The 27492-nt window shown below is 40.8% G+C and overlaps 1 protein-coding gene across 2 annotated transcripts; it reads left to right on the forward strand.

Moving 5' to 3' along the window:
* The first annotated feature begins 100 nt into the window (after nucleotides 1-100).
* LOC143282184 (UPF0235 protein C15orf40 homolog) lies at nucleotides 101-24778 on the forward strand. 2 transcript variants are annotated; one of them, XM_076587761.1, is made up of 4 exons: nucleotides 101-237; nucleotides 1346-1472; nucleotides 4961-5088; nucleotides 24641-24778. In XM_076587761.1, exons 1-4 carry the CDS (start codon nucleotides 214-216, stop codon nucleotides 24758-24760), a joined length of 399 nt encoding a protein of 132 aa, XP_076443876.1. In that variant the 5' UTR covers nucleotides 101-213; the 3' UTR covers nucleotides 24761-24778. The 2 variants fall into 2 exon arrangements, with proteins under 2 accessions (XP_076443876.1, XP_076443875.1); XM_076587760.1 differs by lacking the exons at nucleotides 101-237; nucleotides 24641-24778 and adding exons at nucleotides 423-708; nucleotides 8355-9520.
* Nucleotides 24779-27492: the final 2714 nt, after the last annotated feature.

The raw sequence follows: 27492 nt of genomic DNA on the forward strand, positions 1-27492 counted from the left end.
ATACAAAAATTCTATAAAAAAAGCCATTGAATTCTTGACTGTGCATGGTATCAAATTTGCACACAGACCTTACGACACCCCGATCTCATTTTTAATCTTTCTTATTACCAAAACCTTGTGAGATGGATCACTTTGGTACCGTGAAAAGACACTTCTTACAACTGAATCTGCCTTTTCAAAGTTCATCTCATTGAAGCAGCACATATTACTTCCATGGAAAGTTTATTCCAGGAGAGGGTGGGGAGATTTAAGAATGTTAACAGATTACCTCTGTGTGTGTGTGTGTGTGTGTGTGTCCGACAACATCAAGGACTGGGGAGACATAACGATGCCACAAACCCGAAAATATCAGTATTCGTTTGTTTTTGTGAAACATAGACATTCATATCTAGTGTCTGTAATTAAAACTACTGAACAAGTTATTCTAATATTTTGCTATATTCCAGTAATTAACTTTATAAGAGAAGGGACATCACTCACCGAAACCCAGAGCAGAAATGAAACTTGGGGATCCAGGATGTAGATGCAAATGGAAAGTTGCTGAGTTTTGATCGCATGATGATAAGATTATATTCCCAGCTTCTCATAACTGATATTCGCAGAAATTATTTTATACCTCATTTTCCAGGAAAAGCGTATTTTATGACAACGTCGAACTTCTGGGTGCAGCCAGTCTCTAGGATGCCAAAGAAACAAAAATTAAATAAAGTACGTGTAATCAAATAAAGTACGTGTAATATTTTATTTGGATTTTACTTACTCATCACATTCTCATTACGCATTTGGGATATACTTGTATCAGACGCGTAATTAATGACAACTCATCCTTTGTTTAACTTAGAATTACTCTGTGTGTGTGTGTGTGTGTGTGTGTGTGTGTGTGTTCTCAATACTGGAGAGACACTGACATACAAAATGATATATAATATGTTAATGATAGGATGACATGAATATCACAGTATCAGTGAACAACACATTACAATTTTTATGTGGTGAGATTATGTGGTGTGATCTGGTTCATATACATTACAGGGTTTAGGGATTGAAGTCATCATCGTGTATGACATTTTGTATACTTTTCATTCATTCATTAAGATGTGTAGCATGAACTGTGTTTATTGTATGAACATGTTTTTATTTGAAAAAAAGGTATGTGGTTTCTGTTATCCAACTTACATACAGTAATACATACATAAACACACATGTATGTCAGACCAGACAATTCATGGTTCAAGTACAATATAAGAACACTGTTATTATTGCAGTATTCTGCTATTATTACTAAATTGCTACAACTTTTACTACTGCCAGAAATACCATTGAAAACTGACATGTGATTGGACAGGCAGCAGCAGTACCAGTAGCAGAGGGAGCAGCAGTAGCAGCAGAAAGCCCTGTAGTGCAGAACTCCAACAACACAGTCACCATCAAGATTCTGGCTAAGCCTGGAGCCAAACATAACTCAGTCACAGGTCAGGAGTGTCAATCATTTGTCATGATTCTGTTTCCAAATTATTGTATTTTTCCTCTGTCACAACAGATATATTTCTTTGTGTGAAATTCAGGCTGCTCTCTTCAGGGAGAGCCTGTCACTACAGTGCAGCAGCACCCTTTTTTTGAATTTTTTTCTGCCCACAAGTGTATTTGTTTTCCTATCAAAGTGGATTTTTCAACAGAAATTTGCCAGCGACAATCTTTTTGTTGCCATGGGTCAGATTCTTGCATGCTACACACAAGACCTCAGTTTATCATTTCATCTGAATGTCTGGCATTCATACCACCACTTAAGGTCAGAAGGGGAGAAAAGACAGGCGACTGTGGGATTCAATCCTTTGTGCTCAGATTCTCTCACTTCCTTAGCAGACTCATTACCTCTGCTGCTCTAGGTCACCACTCCCTTAGGCCATCTATGTTTATGTGTGTTTGAGTGTGTGCTTTTCTTTCCTTTTATTTTTTTTTCAACATCTTTTCACATATCTCTTGTTTGATGGATCTTGGAATGATTTGTAATTGTCACATCTACATTATGAACATATTATTATGATAATAAACTGGGTCATTCAATTCATTAATGATTTTGTTTTTTCCATTTCTCTTCTGGTCATAAACTATACCAAATAGGGTCTTCAAACACTATGAATGTTTTGTAATAATACGATGAAAAAGGTTTCTTCCCTTTGTGTCTTCTTTTTATTTTTTTAATTTTTTTTTTAATCTAAACTATATTAAAGAATGGCTCCAGAAGTGTTTCTTTTGGTGGGGCTTCATGAAATAGATTATTAAAAAATTCAATAGCCAATTAAAAAAAAGAAAAACAAAGAAGAATAAACATGTAGCATAACATCCAAAGAGCAAAAAAAGTACTGAAGAGAGCTCTAGAGAGAAAAAAAAGGCCAGGCACAGAAAGACAAAGATACACAGAGAGCATTAAATGAAACAGAAGAGCAGTCACATTAGAAAAGTTTACATGATGATGCATAATCTTTGATTCGCAATATTAAAGAATTCACATGCAATAAGAAAAAAGTCAGAATTAAGTCTGTACAAATACTTTCAGTAAGTGCTTAAACATAGAGTTTGCTGCGTTGATAAGTGACTTATTAGCAATGATTGCCTTCGAATCTGTATTGTAAATGCTGTTCCATGGGGGGACATTGAAACACACACACACACACACACATATATATATATATATATATATATGCTGTGTCAACATCTTTTTTCCGCTTGGACTTAGTAGGAGAATCAACATGGTAAAAGTCAAAGGCATTAAGTGTTATCCTATAAAATGAAGGTAATTTACAGAGATTCATTGCTGATATTATGAAGTGATGAGTTGTCTTGATTTTCAGTCATGTCATTTTCCTTGCTGTGTTCATGAAACATTTTCTCCAGTCTGTAAAGCTTCCTTCAACAGACTTTGGATTCTTTGCAGTGATACCTCATCCGATCATTAATTCATATTTGAATGTACTTCTTGCACATTTGCTTAGATACTGCAATGTTTGAGTGTTGAGTGTTTGTGTCTATGTTTGTGCATGCGTGTGTGTGTATGTTTGTGTGTTTAGGCATGCATGTGTGTGTGTTTAAGCGTGCTTGTGTGTGTGCATGTGTGTGTAGCCGGTTGGGCAGGGTTCTCTCACCACATCAGCACCAGTTTTCTTCAAGGCTTTATTGAGGACGTGATGGGGAACGTATTGGGACTTGGGTAAAGGGAACAGGAGAGCGGGGGGTTAAAGGGCAAGGGACTGTCCTCGTACAAGGCGGGGAATAAATAAATAAGTAAATGATTACCCTGTGGACAAAACAACAAAGTCCTCATAAGCAAGCGTACAGTAATGTCTATCTACATTCATTCACTCACTCACTCCAAACATCACTTTACCAAATATTTCACATGAATCTACAATTGTTACAAACGTGTGATCAGACTAAACTGTCCCATTAATTGAAATGAGCAATTGCTTCCCAATTTGAAATTGTCTAATTTTTTAAAGATATTTATATATATCCTAGAAACTTCAAAACGTAAGTTGAGGTTACATTTCAGTTAAGATTAACTCGGTTATTCAAAATAATTGCAAATACGTTCAAATGCATAACATCTAAACTCAAAGTAAACTGATAGAATAATATTAATAAGGAAATACAAATAGCATTTACATTTTGGTATCAATTTCTCAATGCTAGAAATGCTTACTGTATAGTATGATATATTTTACTCACCCTATCAGGTTGACAGAGGCCCGCACACACACTGCTGTTGCTTGTTCTCTTTTGAAGCTAACTGAGAACTGATGAAATTATTGGTTCTACAAGGAAAGGGTAGGAAAACTCACTTCGTAAAAACATATCAAGATGCAGCACATCCACCCTACATCAGTATTATTTTGCACGTGAAGTAATGATGCTAAAGCTAACACGGGTCATGAACGTGCACTCTCTCTCTCTCTCTCTCTGCGGGGCAAAGAGAACAATTTCACCCTGTTACATCCTCCCCTGGCCAATGAAATGACGTCCCGTCATTTACTTACAAATGTGCTTGACCAGTAATTATTTGAGTCTTAAGATAGAGATTAAAACGTAGTATTGTTTCAAAGTTGTCATTTTTTTTTACATAGTTATTAAATAAATCACAGTTCGAAACTTTTCAGATCGATGCAAACAAAAACTATGCAGCCTAAACACAAACTGTACAGCCTAGACTAGTGATATCAGTTTCTCAAGAATGATCTTTTTGGAAGATTTTCCTTCTGTCTCTTTCATCAGCTGCTTGAGAAATGTTAATTTCCGTTCAGTAATTGTCCATCCAGAAACTCCCAAGCCTGCCGTGTCTTGTTGTGACAAGATGTAGTCCCCAGTGTGAACTGGCTGATAACCATGCAGCACAGTGACTCGCAGTTTGTTGGTTTTCTTATTTGATATGTGATATTGTTTTTCTTTATATGTGACATGTTTGATAATGAGTGTAGAGTTTGCACATAAAAATTATAGCTGTGTATGATCAACTTCACTAAATTTCAGGCTTACACATTTCATTCAAATGTAACCTCAGAGTTCTAAAACTTTAAAACGTTTATCTCCAGATCATGTTCTGAGACTTTGAAGAGAAGGGGATTAAAAGTAAGAAAGTTTACAATAAATTGCCAATCATTGCTGAACATCGTATACCTATTGTTTAATATGAGGTGCTCAGAGCCCATTATATGGGTAGTTTGCACCATATAAATACTGTTATTATTATTACTATATAAATCTTTTTTTTCTTGCTGAACATACAAACCTGCTTTTTTATTTGGATTCCACAAGACAACATGAACATGTACCATTAATATTGGGAAAAGCAAAGTTATGAAATCAAAGTGAAATGAGTCATTTTAGCATTCACAACCTCCCTCTTTTTGTGTTTATGGTTTCTATTTTGTGCTCAGTATTTGTGAAGATATTGACTTGGTTACAGACTTGAGCAGTGAAGGTGTGGGTGTTCAGATAGCAGCTCCTCCAGTGGATGGAGAAGCGAACGTAGAACTTGTCCGCTTTCTGGCCAGTGTTCTTGGACTCCGCAAATCAGATCTGTCATTGGAAAAGGTAAGGAAGCTTGCATCTTCTTTCAGTGATAGTTTGGATGAAAGGAAGCTTGCATCATATTTCAGTGTTGGTTTCTGTTTTGATGAATCCATCTGCCTGTCAGTTAACCTTTCCTGTACGTCGTGGGTGTGAAATCACCCAGACAAGTGTTTTTGCTCTGTAACTCAAGTAATATTGAAGCCACTTCCACATAATTTCATGACTTTGTCCATAATATAGTTTACTACATATCCACTGAACATTATTTTCTTTTATACATAAACAAAGAAGTTATTAATCAATTAATGTCCCAGTACGTCGTGGGTGTGACGACACCCATACTCCCAAAGAATAAACCTTGCACGCCGTACGTCGTGGGTGTGGAGCCACCCATGCAAAGCTTGCGCGCCACGCGTTGTCGACATGACGTCACTTGGGCTCGCTACAGAGAGAGATGAGAGTGACCTTGTCTTTTGTTGATCGTATCCCGGTTCAAGTCTGCGGCAAGTTTTACTCTAAAGTTGTAACTAATTTCAGAAAACAATATTTATTGCACTAGATATCTTCAACAATATTGAATGAACTGTTTTTCTTGTAGAGAATGATCGGGAGCAACTGATTGATAGCTTTTTATCTAGTTGGAATTAAAGTGCCTTTCTAAGAACTGGATATTTTTGTAAGTCTGAAATCAATTGATCTAAAATCTAGTTGATATAGAAATTTTATTCTTATCCTAATCTGTTCAAAGTAGAGAAAACCCGACTATGGCTAAAAAAAGAAAGATAGTTGATATAGAAATTTTATTCTTATCCTAATCTGTTCAAAGTAGAGAAAACCCGACTATGGCTAAAAAAAAGAAAGAAAAAAAAATGCCAGCCAGCCAGCCAGGAATGCCGAGATCTAGGCCAAGGGAAGGGGGGACTGATACCAGGCTGTTGCTGCTATGTTAGGGCATCTGCCTTGACCGAAAGAGGATGGGCGTGTAGCCGCTAAAAACAAAACAAAACCAACAACAAAAACAACACACACACACACACAAAAAAACCCAAAAAACAAACAAACAAAAAAACAAAAAAAAACGTTTTTTGTAAGTAACAACACTCTCTTCTCACGGGCAAAACTTATTCACAATGCGCCTGGTCAAGCACTGGAGTAAATAGCCTACACGCACAAGTGGAAACTGCGCATGCAAGTCTGCTGAAGAAAAGTCAAATTTGCTTTACGGACAGGTGTGGGTTACTGTGCACCCACGACGTACGGCAAAGTCTTATTTCTTCAGTGAAACCATGGGTGCCTACACACCCACGACGTACAGCGAAGGGTTAGTTCGTACACAGAAACCATGGGTGCCTGCACACCCACGACGTACAGCGAAGGGTTAGTTCGTACACAGAAACCATGGGTGCCTGCACACCCACGACGTACAGCGAGGGGTCATTCCTTCTTAGAAACCATGGGTTTCTGCACACCCACGACGTACGGCGCGCAAAATTTTAGGCGACGTACGGGAAAGGTTAATAAATGTACATCATTCCATCTATATGTCAGTCGATCTGCAGTTCTATCCATGTATATGTCTCTTTCTCTATCTGTTTGTATGTCTGTCCATCTGCCTGCCTAATGTCAGTCCATCTATTACCTTATTATTCTTTCTGTCTACCTATTCATTTTTTTCAGTCTGTATATCATTTGTCTCCTCGAGAGTGTAAGCATGCGTGTCCATCTTGATTAGGTGTATACTTGCACCATGCTCTGTGAGTGTGCTGCCTTGCATCAGACTCAGTACTACTTTGACACAATGTGGTGTGATGCACCATAGTTACATTTGCGTACACTTTGAAGGGTGTGTTTATGAGAGAGAGAGAGAGAGAGAGAGAGAGAGAGAGATTTCAAGTGTTGTATCCTGAACGTTTCCCCTTTAGGCTCAAAGCATTGTAAACTGATGCAACATGCACACTCTCACATAAACCACCAACTTTCACCTTCATACAGGCCACCACTTCCTACATCACCATTCTGAATGCACGCATATCAAAGCTGAGTGGCAGAACGATGTAACTCTGGCAACACATTCACTCACATGAACCTGTGGTGTTCACTTGCACACAGCACATCGCATCAACACCAACGCACACAGCATATTCACAGACATGATATCACAGTTGTGCAGGTGAGAGGGGTCTCTGAGGTGGTAGAATTTACCAGCAGTGCTTTCATTGTGTTTGGTACAAATTATATCATAGCATTTGACATTGTTGCTTTTAGCAGACAAGAGCATATCATTTGACATTGTCGCAAATAGTCTAGCTGACCACAGAGGACCATTTCAAGACTGCCCAACTAAATGAAGAATTCAGCCATGATAAACACAAAACTCTGTCACATCTAAATTCCCCCATAAACGAAACCTGCCAAACAACACAGTTCATGACATATAATCTTAAACTTTAAGCTCATTAAGGCAAATAAGACTAGGTTGTGCTGAGGACATCAGCCTTTCTGTTTAATTTATCATCCCAGATAACAAAAAATCATAAAAAAAAAGCACAACAGATGGCTCGGTTACTGGGATTGTGGAAGTTTCCAGCTGTCATATTTTGCTTGAACAATATTATGGTGGATATGTTTAACTCAGTCAAAGGACTGTAGACTTTACCTTAAAAAAAAAAAAAATCATTTTGTTTGATCTGAATGGTATCTGGATGCAGACAATAGCTCAGCGAAAGAAGTCATGGGAATCTACTAGCTGTATTGCAACTGTTTGTTCCTGGAGCACTGAGCTATGCACTGCGTTGTTCGCCTTGTCTGTTTTGTCTGATTCAGTATGGATTAATTGGAGGTTTGGGAATGTATGAAGAAATCAACAAAGATAGTTAGATACCCTCTGAAACTGTGGATATAAAAGTGTCAATGAATGAATGATGCTTCTGCAATTTGCTCTGATTTTGAGTTGCAACCTTAATAAGGTATTGTGGTTGAGTATGTTTAAACAAGCAAGTTTCATTTTTAAGGCTTCGTTTTTTGTTTTGTGTGTTGCATTCTGTTGTTTAAGTCTGTATAATATTCACAATATATTCTCATACAAAAAATAAAGGATATAGCGTGTATCCAGTGTTGAAGATAAAAAAAAAAAAAAACCCAACAACTTGGAAACTGCTTTCATACAACCTAGTTATTTTAACATTCAGATTACTGTTTTTACAGAGTTGCCTCAAAAGTGAAATAAAGCATTCTTGGTTTTTCTGTGCATGATCTCAGCAGTGTTCTTGGTTCTTGCTTTGCTTCAGGGTTCGCGGTCTCGTAACAAGTCAGTTGTGGTGTCTGGAGGGCTTTCTTCAGAGGTTGTCCGGAGTCGCTTGCAGTCAGAGGTGCAGAAGTGAAAAGTGGTATCATTGGCTGGTTTTACAAGGTGTGCAGTAGACCTACTGATCAGTAGTATTCCATTGTGTCAGAATTGCAGTGGTCTTCTGTAGGGCATTTGTTGCCTTTTATCAAACTTTTCTCATTTATTCTTTGCAGTGTTGGCAGTTTTGTGCCGAGTTTGACAGTGTCTGTTCTTGTTCAGAATAGGACAATATTATTGAATGGAAAAAAAGGTAAGATGCTCTAATTTTGATGCCCTGTATGAGCTGTATGTATTAATAAACTATTCTGGAGTTGAAGCAGAAAATTCCTGTGTTGTTTTACCTACAGTTTTGTTTTTATGTATCTCTGGGAAGGATGTATATTTTTTGGCCTGAAATCAGTCTGAATATTCCTTTTGTGATGGGAAGTCCATCCACAACAATTTGTTATGTATAACATTAAATGATAAAGTGACCAGCAACCACTGTTAATGTCAGAAAATTATTTCTGTCACCCAAACTGTTCAGTTTTATGAGGGCTGATGTATCCTCCTCATGACACCCCCCCACCCCCTCCTCCCCAGAAAACAACAACAAAAAACACAACCCAAAACTGTAGTTTTGTTAGTGTTTATGAAAATGTTCAGCTTCTATTCATTCTGGTTATTTTATTTACAATTTGCACAGCATTATGTTTTTCCATCTGGTAATTTTATTTATTACTTTGTACGGCATTACGTTCTTCCCTTTGTGACCTGATGCTAATTTTCTCCCTTATACTATAGACAAGGGTGTGAGAAAGAAAATCACAGGTTATTGCTGTCACATTTCACAACCTATGTTAGAGATCTCAGCATTTCAAAAACAGTATTAACGTGTTGTTCATGACTGGATGTGAATGTTGTCAGTGTTGTGTTCTTTGTTGTTGTTTTTTAGGGAGACCAGGTTTGTTTCAAACTTTGAAAGTGGATTGTAGTCTGTCAGACTTTCAACTTCCTTTTGAACTGTCTGACCTGTGGCTTTGAAAGTGGATTGTAGTCTGTCAGACTTTCAACTTCTTTTTGAACTGTCTGACCTGTGGCTGTCATTAGATGTAAAATAAATGGATGAAAATGTTTCCTCAGTGTGTGTGTGTGTGTGTGTGTGTGTGTGTGTGTGTGTGTGTGCGCGCACACACACACATATGTGAGTGCATGCATGAGTGTATGCTAATTTATCTGGAAATCTGTTGGCGCTGGCAAGCATCAGCAGCATAGGAATCTCACCTTTGGTACAAAATGTTGAAGCTGCTTTGAAATGAGACGGATGGAAAGCTGAGAGATTGAAACTAAGACAAATAAGATGAAGCAGATAGAGAAAGACATACATTATGGCCCAGAGTATGTACCTGATGTTGATTTTAAGACTGGATTGATGTGGAATCCAGCACAGAGAGACTGGATGAAGACAAAGCAGTTAATTTTGGACATGGGCACACACAGACACACACACACACAAGTGTGTGGAAAGCTTGGGACTGAAGCCTGGAAGGTTAACTCTACATACATGGGCATCACACAAATGAGCTGAGACATTATAAGCAGAGAAGGTTGGACAAGGGCACACAAACATGTGAAAAGCTTGGGACTGAAGCAGAGAGTGTTGAACATGGGAAGCACACACATAAGCTGAGACATTAATCTTTTTTTTAATCTTTTTTTTTTACCTTCATCCAATAAGCTGACCTTCAAACAGGGTGCAGCAGAGATAAAGGCACACAAACTTGTGAAAAGCTTTGACAAAAACAAAGAGAAACTGTGGTCATTGGCAATGAGCTGAGACATTTGATGTAATTTATTTTCTCTCTTCTGTTTATGAATTGACCTTCAAACATGGTGCAGCAGAGAATGTTTGACATGGGCAGACAAACATGTAAAAAACTTGGGACTGAAGCATAGAAGACTGGACAGACATGGACATCAGACAAATGTACTGAAACATTATAATCTTTAAAAAAAAAAAAAAAAAATCTGCTTATGAGTTGGCATTCAAACAGGCTGCAGCAGATATTGTTGGACATGGACACACACACACACACAAACATGTGAAAAGCTTGGGGCTGAGGCAGATATGGTTGGACAGACAAGGGCCTCACACAAATGTGCTGAGACGTTGCACTCTTTCTTCTTTCGTTTCTTTTGGATGGAAGTTGACCCTCTAATAGGGTGCATGTCGCCTGGTAGTGCCCCTTCCTTCTCATCCAACAGCGGCACCAGGAACGACAGAACTGATAGGTACCCTAGGCTGGCCTGGAACTTTGCCTCCTGCAACACCTCTTTCCGGAGCCCCACCACCTTTAGCCTGATCAGATTCAGCCTCAGCTGACCCGTCACCAGTGTTGTTGGCCTGGCTCTGTGGCCACCCACCTGAAGCCGCTGCGCCTGCTTTGGGCACCGACGAGGAAGGACTTGGTCCTGATGGTGCGTTCATGGGAATGTAAAAGACTGTATCCACCTCTTCATCCTCCTCCTCCTTCATTTTGTCTTTGTCTGCTCTGGCATCTTTCTGCATGATTCTGATGGTCTTGCGTTTCTTCTTGTCTTTGTCGCTTTTCTGTTTCTTTACATTTGAGTGCTTACGTTTTTTGTCTTCCTTGGAGTCATGCTTGAATCCAACCTCAAAGGACATTTCATCACCCCCTTCATCATCATCATCTTCTTCAAGTTCAAGGCTGATTATATCTTCTTCAGTTTCAACATCATTATTGTGGCGTTTCTGTCTTCGTTTCACCAGCCTTTGCTGGATTCCTAGTATCTTCGTTTTAATGCTGATTAGCTGGTCACTTTTTGCTCCCCCGTCAAAGGGTTTAGGTTTCCCGGCTTGTTTTTTTTCTGCGTTTTCATTCATGGCTGCTAAGGCATTGGTCAACAGCCATGCCAGCATGTTTTCGGTCTTGTGTTCTTCAGTGTTGCGTAGCTTCTGCAGCTTTTTTTCTTCGTCCACGCCTGAAAGGAACCATTACTCATCAGAGCAGCCATCTTCAGTGATTGTCCAGCTGAAAGGATTCATTAACCATCGGAATTGTCATCTTAATTGTCCAGCTGTCGTCATCATCATCAGCCTCCCACCCTTTTTTTCTCACTCATCCATTGTCATTAGTCCACAACAAAAGCTTACTAACTTGCAAAGTTTTGCTGTATTGTTAACCTTTGCTGGCTATCGTGGGTCGTACACGACCCAGAAGGGTACAAAAACGCAAATATCTCAGCCAATTCTTAATATTTTTCTACGAAATTTCAGAAGTGCTTCCTACACCTAAAAGGTCAACTTGTGCCAAAAAATTCATTAATTAGTTAATGAGTAATTAAAGGTGGCATTTTAACTACACACGGACGCTTTTGTGGGTCGTGTATGACCCATGCTTTTTAAAGAGGAAAAAACGTGGTCACCCCTCGAAAGCTCGTGTGGGTCATGTACGACCCACACCTTTTTAATAGTGATTTCAGAAGGTTTAATTTGCAATTAGTGAAGGAAAATAAAGAAGTTTTACTTTCAATAGCCTCACTACCCCACTACTCTCCCACTACCGCCCCCCCCTCCATTTCGCCTGTCTTCAGCTATAACCCCCTTCCATCCCTTTCTCTAACAGCAGGTACCTGTGTGACTGCATATCTTTGATTGTCCTTGTATAGGATGCTATGAGTCATCTCTCTCTCTCTGTTTCTCGCTCTCTGTCTCAGTCTCTCTCTCTGTCTCAGTCTCTCTCTCTCTTTGCATAAGTAGGGTTTGTATGTATGTGCATGTGGCGTTATGCATTTGTGTGTGTGATCAGTAGTGTGTGCGTGTGTGTGTGTATGTGTGTTTGCACGTGTGTGTGAATGCGTGAGCATGTGTTTCTTCTGAGTGTATGTGTTTGTGTGAGTCTGTGTGTGCGTGTGCGAGCGCATGTGTGTGCAATCAGTTGTTACGATATGTTTTCCTTTTCTATATTTTGTTATAAGCTTTGGAGGAATATACAGGTTTTTGTCTCTTTACAAAGTATGGGTCATGCACGACCCACACAAGCTTTGGAGGAATATACAGGTTTTTGTCTCAAAAAGGTATGGGTCGTGGACGACCCACATGAGCTTCCGTGTGTAGTCAAAAGCGACAGCGGTATGGGTCGTGGACGACCCACATGAGCTTCCATGTGCAGTCGAAAGCGACAGCCAGCGAAGGTTAAGAATAAATTTAGTTACATCTTACTTTGTGATTAGTTAATTATTTATAGTGTGATTATCTATAGTTTTTTAAATTGTTATTGTTTATTTTTTTTTAAGCTGGAAACTGACTGCGATAAACGGAGCCATGTCGTGCGCGCATGCTCCTGAAAACACCCCCGAAAACAGAATGTGGCTGTCTACCTTGCTGGGTAATAACCGGTCATATACGTAAAAGCCAACTTGTATGTTATATGAGTTGTAGGTATATGAGTGAACATGGGAACTGGGGCCCTTGAAAGCAGAAGGAAAGGAAGGAACCGATGTCTGAAATTAAAAACTGAATAATAAAAGAAATAAAGAAAGAAGCGGGAGCAGAAGAAGAAAAAGAAGAAGAAACAGCAAAAAAGAAAAGAAAAAAAAAAAGGAAAAAAGAAGTAACAAAGCGTAAGGAGCAGGAAGCGATTAGAAATAGAATACTGCAACATATTTTTGATCAACTTTGAAAAAAGAAAAAAAGAAAAAACAAAGTCACCGAGATAGCGAAGCGTTCTGTCTCCTTCATCACCATTCTTCGTCTTCTTGTTTTCAACAGTGCTATCGCTCCCCTTTTCACCAGTCCAGTCATTTTGGCCAGTGTTGTGCTGGACTGTGTCGCTGGTCGTGGTGACACGCAGGAGGATGTTCAGTTTCTTGTCTTGTCGCTGATTGAAGGACGGGTCAGGTTGAGCATCTTGTGCTGTTGCTGCTGCACCTTGGAATTCTTTGTCAGCTGCCAAGGGCATTTGGCTCCTGATGAGTATATTGTTGGAAAAAAGGGGTTAAAAAAAGGAAGTTGGAACCTCTCATCCTCCACACACACGCGCGCGCATCAAGGAAGGGGCTGGAGGGGGGTGAGACGGCCTGGCCACAGTGAAGATGGCGAGGACTCATGCAGCGCTTAAACATTAACAAGCCTCTATCCGGGCCGTTATTCTCGTTCTACTTCCATTAACAAGGCAACACCATGGGAGTTGGAAAAAAACAAAAGGTAAAAAGATGTTTCTGGCCTAGAATTTCCATAACGCGGTGATACTAGTTCGGCGGATGATCGCGTTGCTGAACATTGTAAGTGTGGTAAATGTGTGTTGATGGATAATTTCATGTGTGTCGATGGATAAAGATGTGTAAAAGTGTTTTGTGTACCACTGGGTATGACGATTTTTCGAACCTTTTGAGCAAAGACGTGAACTGCACCGCATTTTATTATTCCAGAATTTTTAAGTGTTACGCTGGAGGAAACTAAAACGTTCATCACTGTTTTCCGTTTATTCCCTGCTGTGTGCATGATTTTTATTTGAATTAGACGAGCTTCACGAACCAGGTTAATAACAAACATCAGGTCAGATGGATAGGGAAAGGAACAGAAAATTGGTGGATGGGAAAGTAGACTGGGCTGTAATGAATTCTAAGGGATCTGTACAACTAAACTGAATCCTACAAAATAATCCCATATCATATTGATAGAAGAACTGACGAAAATATGACTGGTTCTGCAAGGAAAAACTTAAGAACTTGCATAAGTAAAGAAGAAGAAAAACTCCGGATTTGTGAAACTGGTGTGAAGCAGTGCAACAAAAACACTTCCGCGAGTGCAGAGACGGGCAGCACGCTTCACAAGGAGGGATTATAAGTCACAAGACCCAGGATGTGTCACCGGGATGCTCCAGGAGCTAGGTTTGCCCACACTACAAGAGCGAAAGAAGCAACAAAGGCTTGTCGCTCTTTTAAGTGATAGAAGGCCAGGTTCCAGCTCTATCACCTGGGGAATTCCTGACCCCTGCAGACAAAACCAAGAAGATCAAAATGAAGACTTACAGAGACCACATGGCAACCAACATCATCGCCAAGTATGTGCAAAACAACAGCCGTGGCTACAAAGTCCCCCAGACAAGTTCAGAGCAGTATAAATGCTCATTCTTTGTCAGGACAGTAGCAGACTGGAACAAACTGGATGAGGAGGTTGTACAAGCACACTCCGTCGCCGCATTTTCTGCAGCATTGGGCAGAACGGCCTTAGCTGGGAGATGTAGCGCTGCAACAGGGCATCTTTGAGCTCAATTCGGGGTGTCCATTGGAGCAGTAGACCCCCACCCCCACCCCCAGCCCACCCTGCTAGGGAGACACAGTGCTGAACCAGGACATCTTGGAGAACAACTCGAAAAGAACCGAGTCTGTTGGAGCAGAATATAAAGATTTCTTCAACTTAGTTAAATTAAATTAAATTATAGTTTGGTGAACTTACATATACTTAAGTAAATATAGATGGGGATAATTTGAGCTTAAAACAAAAATAAATTCATAGACTGATCGAGCCATCCGCTCCCATTACCCGTTGCGACGATAATCTGCAAAGGTTCATGCAACGTATCATTCCAGACAGACGTACAGCAAGACGCAAAGCACAGACGCAACAGCTGTTCACATTCAAATACACTAACCTATGCACGCCATGTCTCTCTCCCCAAAGATTACAATTTAACCTGGTTACATATTTCTTACCAGTTTGTCTACGAGAGCAGGATGTTATTATTTTATTTATTTGTTTGTCCAGCCCCCATCACCCACCTCCGGATCCATTGCTGATCAAATCTCCGTTTTCAATTTTGGACAAAACGCCTTCATTCGTTCAAAATTTTGTGCATCGATTTTCAGGCCAATGAATTGCGTTTTATGAGGAACTGATTTCCAAGTCCAGTTTCCCTCTACAATAGTAGCAGGCTGAGTTGTCACAAGTAGTACAGGTACAGCATTGGGGCAAAAATTAAGCCTTGCGGTCTTTCCACTTTCTTCTTGGTACAGTGGTTTGGTTTTGGGGGTTTGCATTTGCATGCTAGTTTGTCTAATAGTTATTCATCAAAGTCATATTTCTGCACTAGTGATCTAGGATCAAGATTTTTGAATTGTTTAATATTTTATCTGATTTCGCTCGTTACATTTAACAGTGCATTCCAACCTTTAACAACTCTGATGCTGAATGATGATTTGCGTATATTAGGCTAGTCTTGCAGAACTGGGTAAAAAGGTTACTATTTGAGTTTCTGGTTATATCACACTTGTTAGCTGAGAAAAAGTGTTAAGGTCAATGTCATCAATTTTTGTTAGTGATCTTGAAGACCCGAATTATTCTTCGGCATGTCACTTACCGTTCAGCATGAGTTATGGACACAACGACTGCGCAAAGAACAAGAAGACGATCATTAAAAGACATGATCCCTTTTTCAAACGCACGAAGTGTCCATTGTTATTGCCATTGTAAAGAGTAAAAGACAGCCAGCCCAGCGCGTCATATAGCCTAAGCAATTTGCGTCATGAATACGATACGTCACAAGTTTGACTGACTCGATTCCGAAACCAGAGTGGAAGAATGGAGGTGGGAAGTGGTGGTGGTGGGTATAGAGGTTGAACTGAAGAGTGGGGGAGAAGGGTGACGGAAAGGTGTGATTGCGTGCCGGGTGAAGGGGGTATTCCAATAGTCCGTTCCTTTGAAACGAAAGTGTGCGTGTGCTCGGGAAGGAGGAGCACAGGGATGAAGCAGCAACGGAAAGAGGAGGAGAAGAGTGGAGGAGGAGGAAGAAGGGAGAGAGAGAGAGAGAGCGAGATTCCAGATGGTTTAATGTTCATTAGTCATCAGACCCCAAACAATGTCAACTATAACAGTACATTACCGTTTTGCTTGGACTCTGAATTACATAACCCAACATTTTTTTAAGCTGACATATAGTTAAGTCACACACACACACACACGCACGCACACACACACACACACACACACACACACACACGCACGCACGCACGCACACAAGTTTCAAGTTTTAGTTATCCTTTCACTCCTATTGGGGTATGGAGGATTACTGCAGAATAATGTTTTCATGCCCAGAACAAACATTTCCAAATAGAACAATGTCACAAAAAAGTTGAGAAAACACAAGTGTCTTTTAACTCCAAAAGTGTAGCTAGGCAACATTTGCAAATCTGATCATCTTACTTACAGCTAAAATGACTTTTTTGTCGCCTTTGAGCATATTACAAAAAATCAAAACCGATTTTGGAGACAATTTTTTAAAATTTTTTAGGAACGTATCTATTTAATAACTGGGACATTCCATTATAAAACAAAACTCATCCCCAATCACAGACATGTTACAGACTTTACAAAGCCGTAACTCCCGTGGTATGCCTTTGTGTCTCCCTGTTTCTATTTCCAGCTTATGATTACTACTTCGAAATCTGAAGAAGCTGATAACGTAATTATCAGGCATTTGACATATATTTTTCTCTATCAAATCCACTTTTGAAATTTCGATAAAACAAACATTTACTACTCGCCTCTAGAGCATGTCTCCATAGATTTTGAAAACTGTCTCTCAAGGCAATGCTGACATTCTTGCAGAAAGATTCCCTCACACACACACACACACACACACACAAACGAGCGCGCGCGCGCGCGGACGCATCCGTAATTTGAACTGACTTGTGGCAGGCAACTCACACCTGCTCTGCGTGTATGGATAAACCAGGACAGGGAGAACAATCAGCTAATTAACTCAATCAATATTTCACGCTTTTTCTGAGCGTAAAATACGAATTAGGATACATTATGCATTGGTATTACATCAGAGCACTGCATTAAATCACTGAACAGCTTGTCATTAATTGTGTTTGATCCAACATACTGATACCGTTACTCTTTGTAGCAGGTACAAACAGTGATGGAATGATGGCCCAGAGGTAACGCGTCCGCATAGGAAGCGAGAGAATCTGAGCGCGCTGGTTCGAATCACGGCTCAGCCGCCGATATTTTCTTCCCCTCCACTAGACCTTGAGTGGTGGTCTGGACGCTAGTCACTCGGATGAGACACAAAAAAACTGCACGCAGGAAAAAAAATACAAAAAAATGGGTGGCGCTGTAGTTTAGCGACGCGCTCTCCCTGGGAAGAGCAGCCCGAATTTCACACAGAAAAATCTGTTGTGATAAAAAGAAAATACAAATACAAATAAGAGAGAGAGAGGGGAGGAGGGGAGGAAGGGGTGGGGGGCTGGTCAAAACCCACTGATATGTAAATATACAACGTTAGCATACGGGTCAGTTGGCAAACTCCAAACCCAGTAGACAATTTCAGGCAGTATAAAGAGGCTCCCTGTCCCATCCCCAAGTCTTTTCCTTCTTTCTTTACGGATCATCTCCACTTTATATGTTATCTTCCCATCTCATTGGCGACTGTCGGTCTATAATCGTCAATTGGGATTGTGTTGGTCGGATGTGTTTCTGTGGACCACAACGAAAGCTATATTGGTTTAGCTTGAGCTGTGTACATATACCCTTTATATACACCCCTCATTCCTTATTCTTTGACTCCCCCCCTCCCGCACCTCAGAAAAAACAACAAACATACAAAAAAAAGAGACTAAAACAACAACAACAACATATTTATTCAGTTTTTACTAAGTCACCACTCAAGTCCATGATGTGGGATTACTGCACAGTTATGTGATGGGCTGACCACATTATTGCGAAGAAGAAGAAGGAGGAGAAGAAAAAGGAGAGAGAGAGAGAGAGAGGCAGACAGACACACAGAGACAACGAAGCGCAAAATATTAGCAACAACCCAACAACTAAAGCGTCTTTTATTTTCATTTGTTTTCGCCCCATGTACATATAACCCATAAAATACTTCTTTTAATTGCATTGATCAGAAAAGTTTTGAAACGAAACGTGCACATTTAACACGTTTGATATGTTCGCTTGATTAATTATTTTTAGGAGCCTGTAAAAGAAAATCAGATCCCCCATTCCTCTCCCCAGTTGCAGAAGGCGGGCGCAGTATGATTTACAGAATTTCCAAAAAGTAAATGACCACTTTATAAAACGAAAATAAAGATTAAAAAACCAGGAAACACTAGCTTTCTTTTCATAAAATTTTTTGAAAAAAATCAAAAAATGATTTAAAAAATGAAGGCCGTTTATTGTCTACCAATTGGATTCTCATCGAATACATAAACGGATGTATAAGGCACACAAGCACCAGCCTGAGAAATGCGTTTGAAAAACCAATGTATATAAAGTTATCCAAAGGTTTATAAACCGACAGCTGTGCAATTTCCTTGAAGAATAACTGCAAGAATGCTCTTTGGGGATATACACCACCGTTTGCCGAAAATTCAGCATCATTTCACCATGCCCTCACAAAGAAAGCTGCGCAAGATGCCAAGTGGCCCTTAACTGTTTGAGGACCCTGTAGTTCCACTCCTCGTCCTTGTCTTGCACTTCCAAACGATGTAAAGAACTGCGCCTTTTTCAAACACAGGAGGTCCTTTAGATTGGATTCGTCGGTAATGCACCGCCCGGATGTTGTTTAGATGTGGTGAATGTCAAGAATTGCGTTTTGCTTTAAACACTGTTGCTGTTTGGATGTGGCGAATGTCAAGAATTGCGCTTTTTTAATACTACTGTTGTTTGGATGTGGTGAAAAAAAACAACACACACACACCAAAAACAAAGAAAAAACAACCCCCCAAACTAACGTTGTTTTGGATGTGGTGATGCCAAGAAATGCGTTTTGTTTAAAAACACTGATGTTGTTTGGATGTGGTGAATGTTAAGAACTGCCTTTTGCTTGAAACACTGTTGTGTTTGGATGTGGTGACTGTCAAGAATTGCCTTTTGCTTAGAACAGTACTGTTGTTTGGAAGTGGTGATGTCAAGAATTTTGTTTTGCTTAAAACACTGTTGTTTGGATGTGGTGAATATCAAGATTTGCGTTTTGCTTGAAACACGGTTGCTGTTTGAATATGCTGAATGTCAGTAATAGCGTTTTGCTTGAAACACTAATGTTGTTTGGATGTGGTGACTGTCAAGAATTGCCGTTTGCTTGTAACAGGAATGTTTGGATGTGGTTAATGTCAATGATTGCATTTTGCTTGAAACATTAATATTGTTTGGATGGGGCGACTGTCAAGAATTACATTTTGCTTAAAACATTAATGTTGTTTAGATGTGGAAAATGTCAAAAACTGCGTTTTACTTAAAACACAAATGCTGTTAGGATGTAGTGGCTATCTAGAACTGCGTTTTATTTAAAATTCAGGTGTCGTTTTTATGTAGTTAACTGTCTAGGATAAAACGTCGTTTTAAAACTTGGTGTTGTTTCGATGTAATACTGTAAAAAGTTGGTTTTTGTTTCTAAAACAGATGTCATTTTTGTTTGCTGATTACCTAGACTGGCACGCTTTCAAGATCTCCCTTGCAAAATAGGCTAACTCCTCCCCCCCCCCTCTCTCTCTCTGTGTGTGTGTGTGTGTGTGTGCTTAAATTTAAAAATTTTTTTATTGCCCTTCCAGTCTCCTTTCCTAGCCCTCCTGTCCGATCCCAATATCTTTTCTTTCTTATTTTGCGGATAGTTTCCGTATTTCGTGATAATCTCCATCTTATTATCGACCTTCTCTGACTTCTTCTTCTTCTATTTTGTTCTCCTCCATCTTGACTTCTTCAACACTGTCATCGTCACTTGGAAAGCCAGAAACAGTTCCTCTTTCGCTCTCCTTGTAACCCATCTTGTCGTCCTCGTTCTCACTTTGTTGTTTACTTCCACCAGCATCTGCTTCGTCATCTTCCTCGACAGTTTCGATTTTTTCGTCCTTTTTGACAAATTTTCCGCTGCTGGGGTCTTTGCTGACGCTGTGTTTCTCCACTGTCATACCATGCGGATTCTGTTTCTCGGTCATCACAGTTTTTTTCACTGTTCCCTTATGTTTGGATATACTTGTGCTGACGTTGGTGTCTTTCCCTTTCTGGTGTTTTGCTTTGTCCTGAGTTTGGCGAAGTTTGCTTTTATTGCTTTTGCCCTCTTTCTTTGCTTTCTTTGACTTGTTAGAATAGTCTTCCATGCCATCATCTTTTTCTATGCCCTTTTTCTTTGCTTTCTTTGACGTGTTAACATCTTCTTCCCAGTTGCTGTCATTTTCTATGTCATCTGTGTTTGCTTTCTTTGACTTGATAGAAACATCTCCCCAGTCATCTTTTTCTGTGCTGCCTTTCTTTGGTCTGTTAGCACTTTCTTCTATCTGTCGTAACTCGTTCCTTAAGTTCAGCCTTTTCTTTTTTTTGATTGTGGAATGTTTGGAAATGCTCTTTTTCTTGTTCGTTTTCTTTTTTTTTACTGTTGTTTTTTCGGCAGTGCGACCTTTACGTGGTCTTCGTCTGGATTTGTTAGAACCATTGGTGTTTTGTTTCAGCTCTGATTCCATGACATCCTCTTCATCTCCGTCGATGTTGTCGGTGTCAGCTTTGGCTTCGACAGCTTGTTTTCCTTCTTCTGATTGGTCGTTGTTGATGTTGCCGGTGTCAGCTTTGGCTTGCAGCTTGGCTGCAATTCTATTCCGAAATAATAGGGATTTTTCGAAAGCTGTCAGCTGTTCTCGAATGTCGTTCAAAGTGAGGAGCAAACGTTTGTCGTTATCGTCCAAAGCGAGAAGCAGTCGTGTGTCGTTATCTTTGCTTTCCTTCCGTTTCCCCTTTTGTGCCCGTCGTTTTTCGCTTTTTCCGACACGTTGGCGTTTGTCTTTTCGTTCTCCTTGTGTTTCGTCAGGCTTTTGATCCGGTTTTTTGTCTGCTTGACTTTCATTTTTGACTTCCTCGGTTTCTTGATTTGGCATATAAAATCTGAGTTTAGCGGAGCGTTTCAGCTTGTGGTGGTTCTGTTTTTCATGTGTTGTGTTGTTCACGCTGATGTTCCAAATCTCCACCTCGGAGTTTCTGCTTTCTTGTGAAGCGGGGATGGTGTTTGTGCTTTGCTCGGGCATGCGTTGGAAAAAGTCATCGCTTTTCGGTATCTCACTCGTTTTTTGATCAGCATAAGGTTTTCCTTGTTTACCATTTGGTGTTGATTTGGAGGTTGTTTTTTGTTTTGAGTTAGGTCTGGATTCGCTGTCATCATTGTTTGTGAGGCCAGAACCTGGTGATGCTGGACCCGGGTTTTGTCTGAAAGTTGATGTTTTTATTTCGAATTCATTTCTTTTATTGCTTTCATCTTTCTCACTTGCAGTGTTTATGTTTTGCTGGCCTGTCCTGGTATTGTTTGCTGCGTTAGGTGATTCTATCTCCAGTTTCTCAATGTCCTTATGTTGGTCAGGTATGATGTCCCACAGGTTTTTGGCAGACATACGTTTAGTTCGCAATTTCGGTATCGTCTGATAATGCTGAGGTTCCTGTGTTTCCAAGATGATTTCGTCAGTATCGATATTTGTGTTATTTGGTGTATTTTGACCGTAACTGGCTGCTTCTTTGTTAGAGTGATCATCGTCATCCACCCCATACTTTATGAGACGACCCTTTTCATTGTTCGGTCCAATGGTGTTGATGTATTTTCTTGCAACGTCTTCTTTGTCTTGACCTGCTGCATCGCCGTTTATTAAATTGTCTTTAAGTCCATTGATGATGCTGTTTTCTTTCACAGTATTTGTGTTTCGATAATTGCTGGGGACTGCAGCAATTTCTTCTTTGCCTGGGAGAAGACTTTGAAGATTTGTGTCGTCATTATCCATAACCCCATAATCATGTCGATCTCTCGTAATCACTGGAGTGAGAGCTTTGGGTTCATGCTGATGAGCAAGCTTTGTGACTGTTTCGCTGTTCATGTTGCGTTTCCCGTCTCTAGCTTTGGTCTTTCGCTGTTTGTATTGTACTCCGTCTCTGGGGGCTGTTTTCTTGGCCTGGCTAGTTTCTTTGTCATTACCCCTCCACTTGCCAGTGTTGTCGTCAGTGTCAAGCGCTTCCGTGAATTTGAAATCACTGATGGATTCGATCGTTTCCACGTGCTTATCGTGTTCAGAGGTTCCTGGTATTTGGCCAGTGAGGAGCTGCGTATGGAATCGATTAATGTCATCGTTTTCGTGATCGCTTATGTTAGCGTCTTGGTTTTCAACGGTTTCGTTTCCTTTGTTCGACACAACATTATTTCTACTATTATGTGGTACCATGGGAATGATACGTGCTGGATTAATTGACTCGGACTCACCCGAGTCTTTTCCTTGAAGTTGTTTGGTGCGTACAGTTTTCGTTGGTACCACGCGCACCATGCCACTCGTTTTCCATTTTCTCAACACTTCCATTATTTCGCGCTCTACAGTCGTTCCTTTATCAGCATTTTTATCTCGATCAAGCGTTGTGTTACTCTGTTTCTTGTGAACAGAGATAGTGATAGGGATGAGCTGAAACGTCCACAGACTGAGCAGAGAGTCGCCGTGTTTTGTTTCCCTTCCCGGGTCAGCCTTTGTGGTTGTTGCTTGCAGTTCCTTCGTGTTTGGGCCATGATTCTCTGACTTTCTCTTGACGTCACCAGGGCCCTCAGTCATAAAGTTTTCTGGCCGACCCCCGTTCGATCTGTCTTCGTCTGCTTGGAATGAATGTTCTTTTGTTTGATGTTTGCCGTCACGTCGACCGTGACCAACAGTATCATCGTCCACTACATATTGGAATGGTTGTGTTCTGTCTCTGTGAGTTATGTGCTCTGAGTTCAGGTGCAAGATATTCTGGGTCGGTTTTCCCCTTTTAGAGGAAATGCCCTGATAGAACACCGCGTTTCTTCTTCTTCTGACATCTTTCGTTATATCCAAGGTTTTGACTTCTACATCTGTAGGATCCCCCTCATCAGACATAGGCAGTTGAGTTTCACTATCGTTTGTGCTTTGTGCTTGAAGCTTGCTGGGGTCGCGGTCTAGTTCTTTTTCCTCCTGCTTCTCGGGATCGGGTCTGCTGGGGACTATGGCCAGCCCCCACCCTTGCTGGAGCTCGTCGCGATTGTCGTCCATGAGCAGCTGGGCCAGAAGCTTGGCCACTGACTCTGTCTCCCTGAGCCCCTGCCCTTGGGAATTCAGGTCCGCGACTTCCTTCAACGTGGGCACGGCCGGTACCTTCCGCCTGGTCGTCTTCTGGTGGCGTGCATTGGCTGTTTTGGGGGAAATAAAACAAAATGATCGGGGTTGTTTATGGCATGCTTTTGCTATTTTAGGTAAGAATGCAAAAAATAAGGTTGATATATGAAACTAAGTTGTTGTTTTTTCCTGATAATTCCTACCGTACCCAGTCAATTTATATTCTTTGTTTGTTACTGAAACTAGTGAACGTAGAATAGCCTTAAGTAGAGAAATTTGGGTCTTCTGTCTGAAAGCAAATCATCTTCAGATCAAAGAAATAATTTGCCATTTATGGACGTTATTTTGGCAATGGTTTCCAATGAAACTGACATTTTCTTTATTTCTTTATGTAACTCTGAGTCCTTTTGTTTTGTCTTCCTTTTTTTCAAGCTTAAATTTTGACCATTGAACGTTTTCTACCATCGTGTAACATTCTGCTGTGGATGCGGAATATTTAGATCTAACTCCTTCATGGAACCTTTAGCTCCCCCCCCCCCTTTTTTTTTTTAAACAGCCAGAATGTCAACCATTTCATTATAGTAAAAACAGCAATGAGAAGGAATCCAACAAAAGGTTTTAAGTGTGAGCCACTTAGTAAGAATTCGTGAATTATTATTCTAATTTCAATGAGTTCAGACCTGACCGTTTCTTTTAAAAATCTAATAGCGAGAAAAAGAAAAGATTTAGAATCAACACAAAATAGAATCGGATATATAGTTTTCGGGAGTAATGAAATTTAACGCTATAAGTGTTCTTTGAGTTCAGCTATGAAGATGGACTTATTCTCTTCCAGATAAAACTAGTTTTGAAACTTAAGGTCTGGAATAATGAAAGCAGCACCAGTTCTATTATTCACAACAGAGCCGTTTGTAAATATCTTCAGATGATTGGCGTATTTATGATGTGAGTGTTGTGTGTGTGTGCATGCGTGCGTGTGTATGTGTGTGCATGCGTACGTGTGTGCATAAGCGAGCGCACGTTTGTGTGTGTGTGTGTGTGTGTGTGTGTGTGTGTGTGTGCTCGCATGTTTGTGCATGTGTTCACGCGTTCCTGATACGACGGCGGATATAGGATTGCTTTTGTCTGTCTGTCATCCAGAGGGACGCAAATCCCCACAGTCCACATCCGAGCAAGAAGATCCTATCTGGCATGCAGTTCCACAGTCTTCTCGGTTGTGCGCAAGTTCAATGTGGATTGCCTGTTTCACAATGGAAATAAGCTAATCAAAATGAGGCGACTAAGCAGAACTGGTTAGGCGTAGGACTTCTCATCTGGCAGTTACTAGTGATCAGGGTCAAGGGCACCGTTTCGGCATGGTGCTGTGTTCTTGGAAAAGGCACTCAAATTCAGATTTTGCTTATTCCAGCCAGGTATGAATGAGTATTTGACTTCGGTTGGGTAATGTTTAAACAGTGGAAGGAGAGAACTAGGCCCCGCTTTCCTATGTCGAGCCCTATCCACAGTGAATATGAATTCGCTGCTCCGATAGTTGCAACAGGTTATGGGACCTTTAACCTTGATATTAAAAAAAGAAAAAGAAAAAAGAAAAAAAAAGGATGGTGTGTCCAGAGGTCTCTCGGATAGACATTCATGGACGTCTCTCGGATAGACATTCATGGACGTCTCTCGGATAGACATTCATGGACAGAGAGAGAGAGAGAGAGAGAGAGAGAGAGAGAGAGGTTCTCGTTTGTCACTTCTGTTTGACAAATATATCATCAAAATCGCCATCGTCGTCTTCATTGCCCTTAACGTCATCAGCGTCATTGTCTTCCTTCTCCTCACCGCTGTCGTCTTCATCATCGTCGTCGTCATCGTTGTCAGACTGTCGCCTCGGTCTCGCGCTCAGCAGTGTTTGGAAGACGGACCAACTGGGCCTTATTTCTGTGTGCAAGTTTCCCCTCTTTCTCCATCTGAGTTGCTTGTTGGACTTTTTCTTCAGTTCTTGACTGGACGTGTTGATGGAGTCTTCTTTGAGAGATGTGGCTGGAACTGTAACGTTGAATGCTGTTGCACGACCACCCTTTGGTTTATGATCGTTCGACAGCTTCTTTTCCACTGCAGACCGGTGGAGACCAACGTCGCGTGCTGGTATCTCATCAGGATCACTGATGTGTGCTGCGTACATGTTAGCATTTCGAGAGCTCCCCTCCTCTTCTTCTACTTCGGTGTCAGGAGACTTGTCAGTTTCTGTGTCGCCCTTGACAAATATTGTCGTTGTTTTGAAGTCTCCATGTTGTCTCTGGGCGTTTAAGACGTTGGATTTTCGAGAATCTTCTGAGTCATCAAACATTTCTGTTTTCAGAGTTGATGGAGTTTTGTCGGGAGGTCTGTTTCGCCGAGGGATGTGAGGGAAGGGACTGGGGATATGCTGCATTTTGCTGTCATGTTTTGGTGTCGTCTTTTTCTGTTCGTTCTGTGAAGAGTCCGCTTCTGAGACCGGGGTTGCTTGGGCGTCGTCTGCTATCATTGGCTGGATCTTGACCTTGTTTGGTTTGCCGCCTGCGTGCTTGTTTGTCTCTGTTTGTTGGGGGAAAACAAAATGTGTTGGTACATTCACGCGTATTCACGAATGCAACACGCGGCCACACATATGCGCAATTAGCCATACAGGCATTCACTCACACACACACACACACACACATATATGTGTAAATATACATGTATATGTCTGTAAACACACACACACACACACATATATATATATATATATATATATATATATATGTGTGTGTGTGTGTGTGTGTGTGTGTGTGTGAGTGAATGCCTGTATGGCTAATTGCGCGCACACACACACACACACACATATATGTGTAAATATACATGTATATGTCTGTACACACACACACACACACACACACATATATATATATATATATATATATATATATATATATGTGTGTGTGTGTGTGTGTGTGTATTTAAACATGCATGCACGCACACAGACATAAAAATTATGTACACACACGCACGCACACGATGTTGATAAGATGCCACGATAATGTCTGACATAAACTCACCTTATTTCTGTCTTTGTGCTGTTATGACACCAGAAACTATTCAACACCAATAATCCCCCCACACACACCCTCCCACCTCCTCTCTCTCTCTTTTTGTGTGTGCCTCATGTATTTTCTACAATCATTTCTACTGGCAAAACAATCCTCAGCCCTCAACCTCATCCATCATCATCACCTCTGGAATAATAGTCAGCAGCAGCAACAGCAGCAGGTGACTCACTGTGACCCCGTGCCAGCCATTTCAGGCGATGCCGCGTGGTGCTGGTGCTGCTGTTGTTATTGTTGTTGTTACCGTCAGGGCGAGGAAGGGCTGGTGGCAGGTCCGGTCTCTGTCTGTCGTCCTCTCCGTTGTTGCTCGTCGTCACCACCCCACGTGGCCCTTGGATGGGTGTGGCCAGTGCTGACCTGCCACCCCCCCTAGCCCCCGAGGGCGTTGCTTGGCTTGCGAGACGACCCCGACCGTCTCTTGAAACTCTTGGCAACTGTCTACTGGACATTAATTAGTTTGATATCTGACATCGTTGCTCATTAGTCCAGTCGACCGCATAGGGTCATATCAGGACTGCCCAAATAAATACAAAAAAGAGAGAAAAGCGTTGATGTATTATTCCCACATTACACACACACACACACACACACACACACACACACCGCACAAATCTATATATAAAAAAAAGGATCAAAAGTACGTCAAAGCCACAAAAAAATACACCAAAAGACCATGTAGGTAAATAACAAAGCAGAATGCATGTTGCACTGTTCAATGCTCAGTTCGTGTGTTCCACACTAGAAAAGAAAACTTAAACTGCAAATTTTATCATTGGTTCTTCGTTGACATTTCATTCCTTACAGAAACGTGGTTTTAAACAAGCAGGTGGTGAAACCAAGTGTGCTGAACTGTCAGCCCCACTAGTACTGTTTCCGATCGTT

Source organism: Babylonia areolata, chromosome 5 (assembly GCF_041734735.1).
Source record: "Babylonia areolata isolate BAREFJ2019XMU chromosome 5, ASM4173473v1, whole genome shotgun sequence".
Lineage (NCBI taxonomy): Eukaryota > Metazoa > Mollusca > Gastropoda > Neogastropoda > Buccinidae > Babylonia > Babylonia areolata.

Bases quoted from the DNA above. Each gene is read 5' to 3' on its own strand.
- LOC143282184 (XM_076587760.1), top strand. From the start codon at position 556: ATGATGATAAGATTATATTCCCAGCTTCTCATAACTGATATTCGCAGA. The intron at 1,473-4,960 runs GTCAGGAGTGTC...ACTTGGTTACAG, and splicing joins CAAACATAACTCAGTCACAG to ACTTGAGCAGTGAAGGTGTG. The intron at 5,089-8,354 runs GTAAGGAAGCTT...GCTTTGCTTCAG, and splicing joins CAGATCTGTCATTGGAAAAG to GGTTCGCGGTCTCGTAACAA.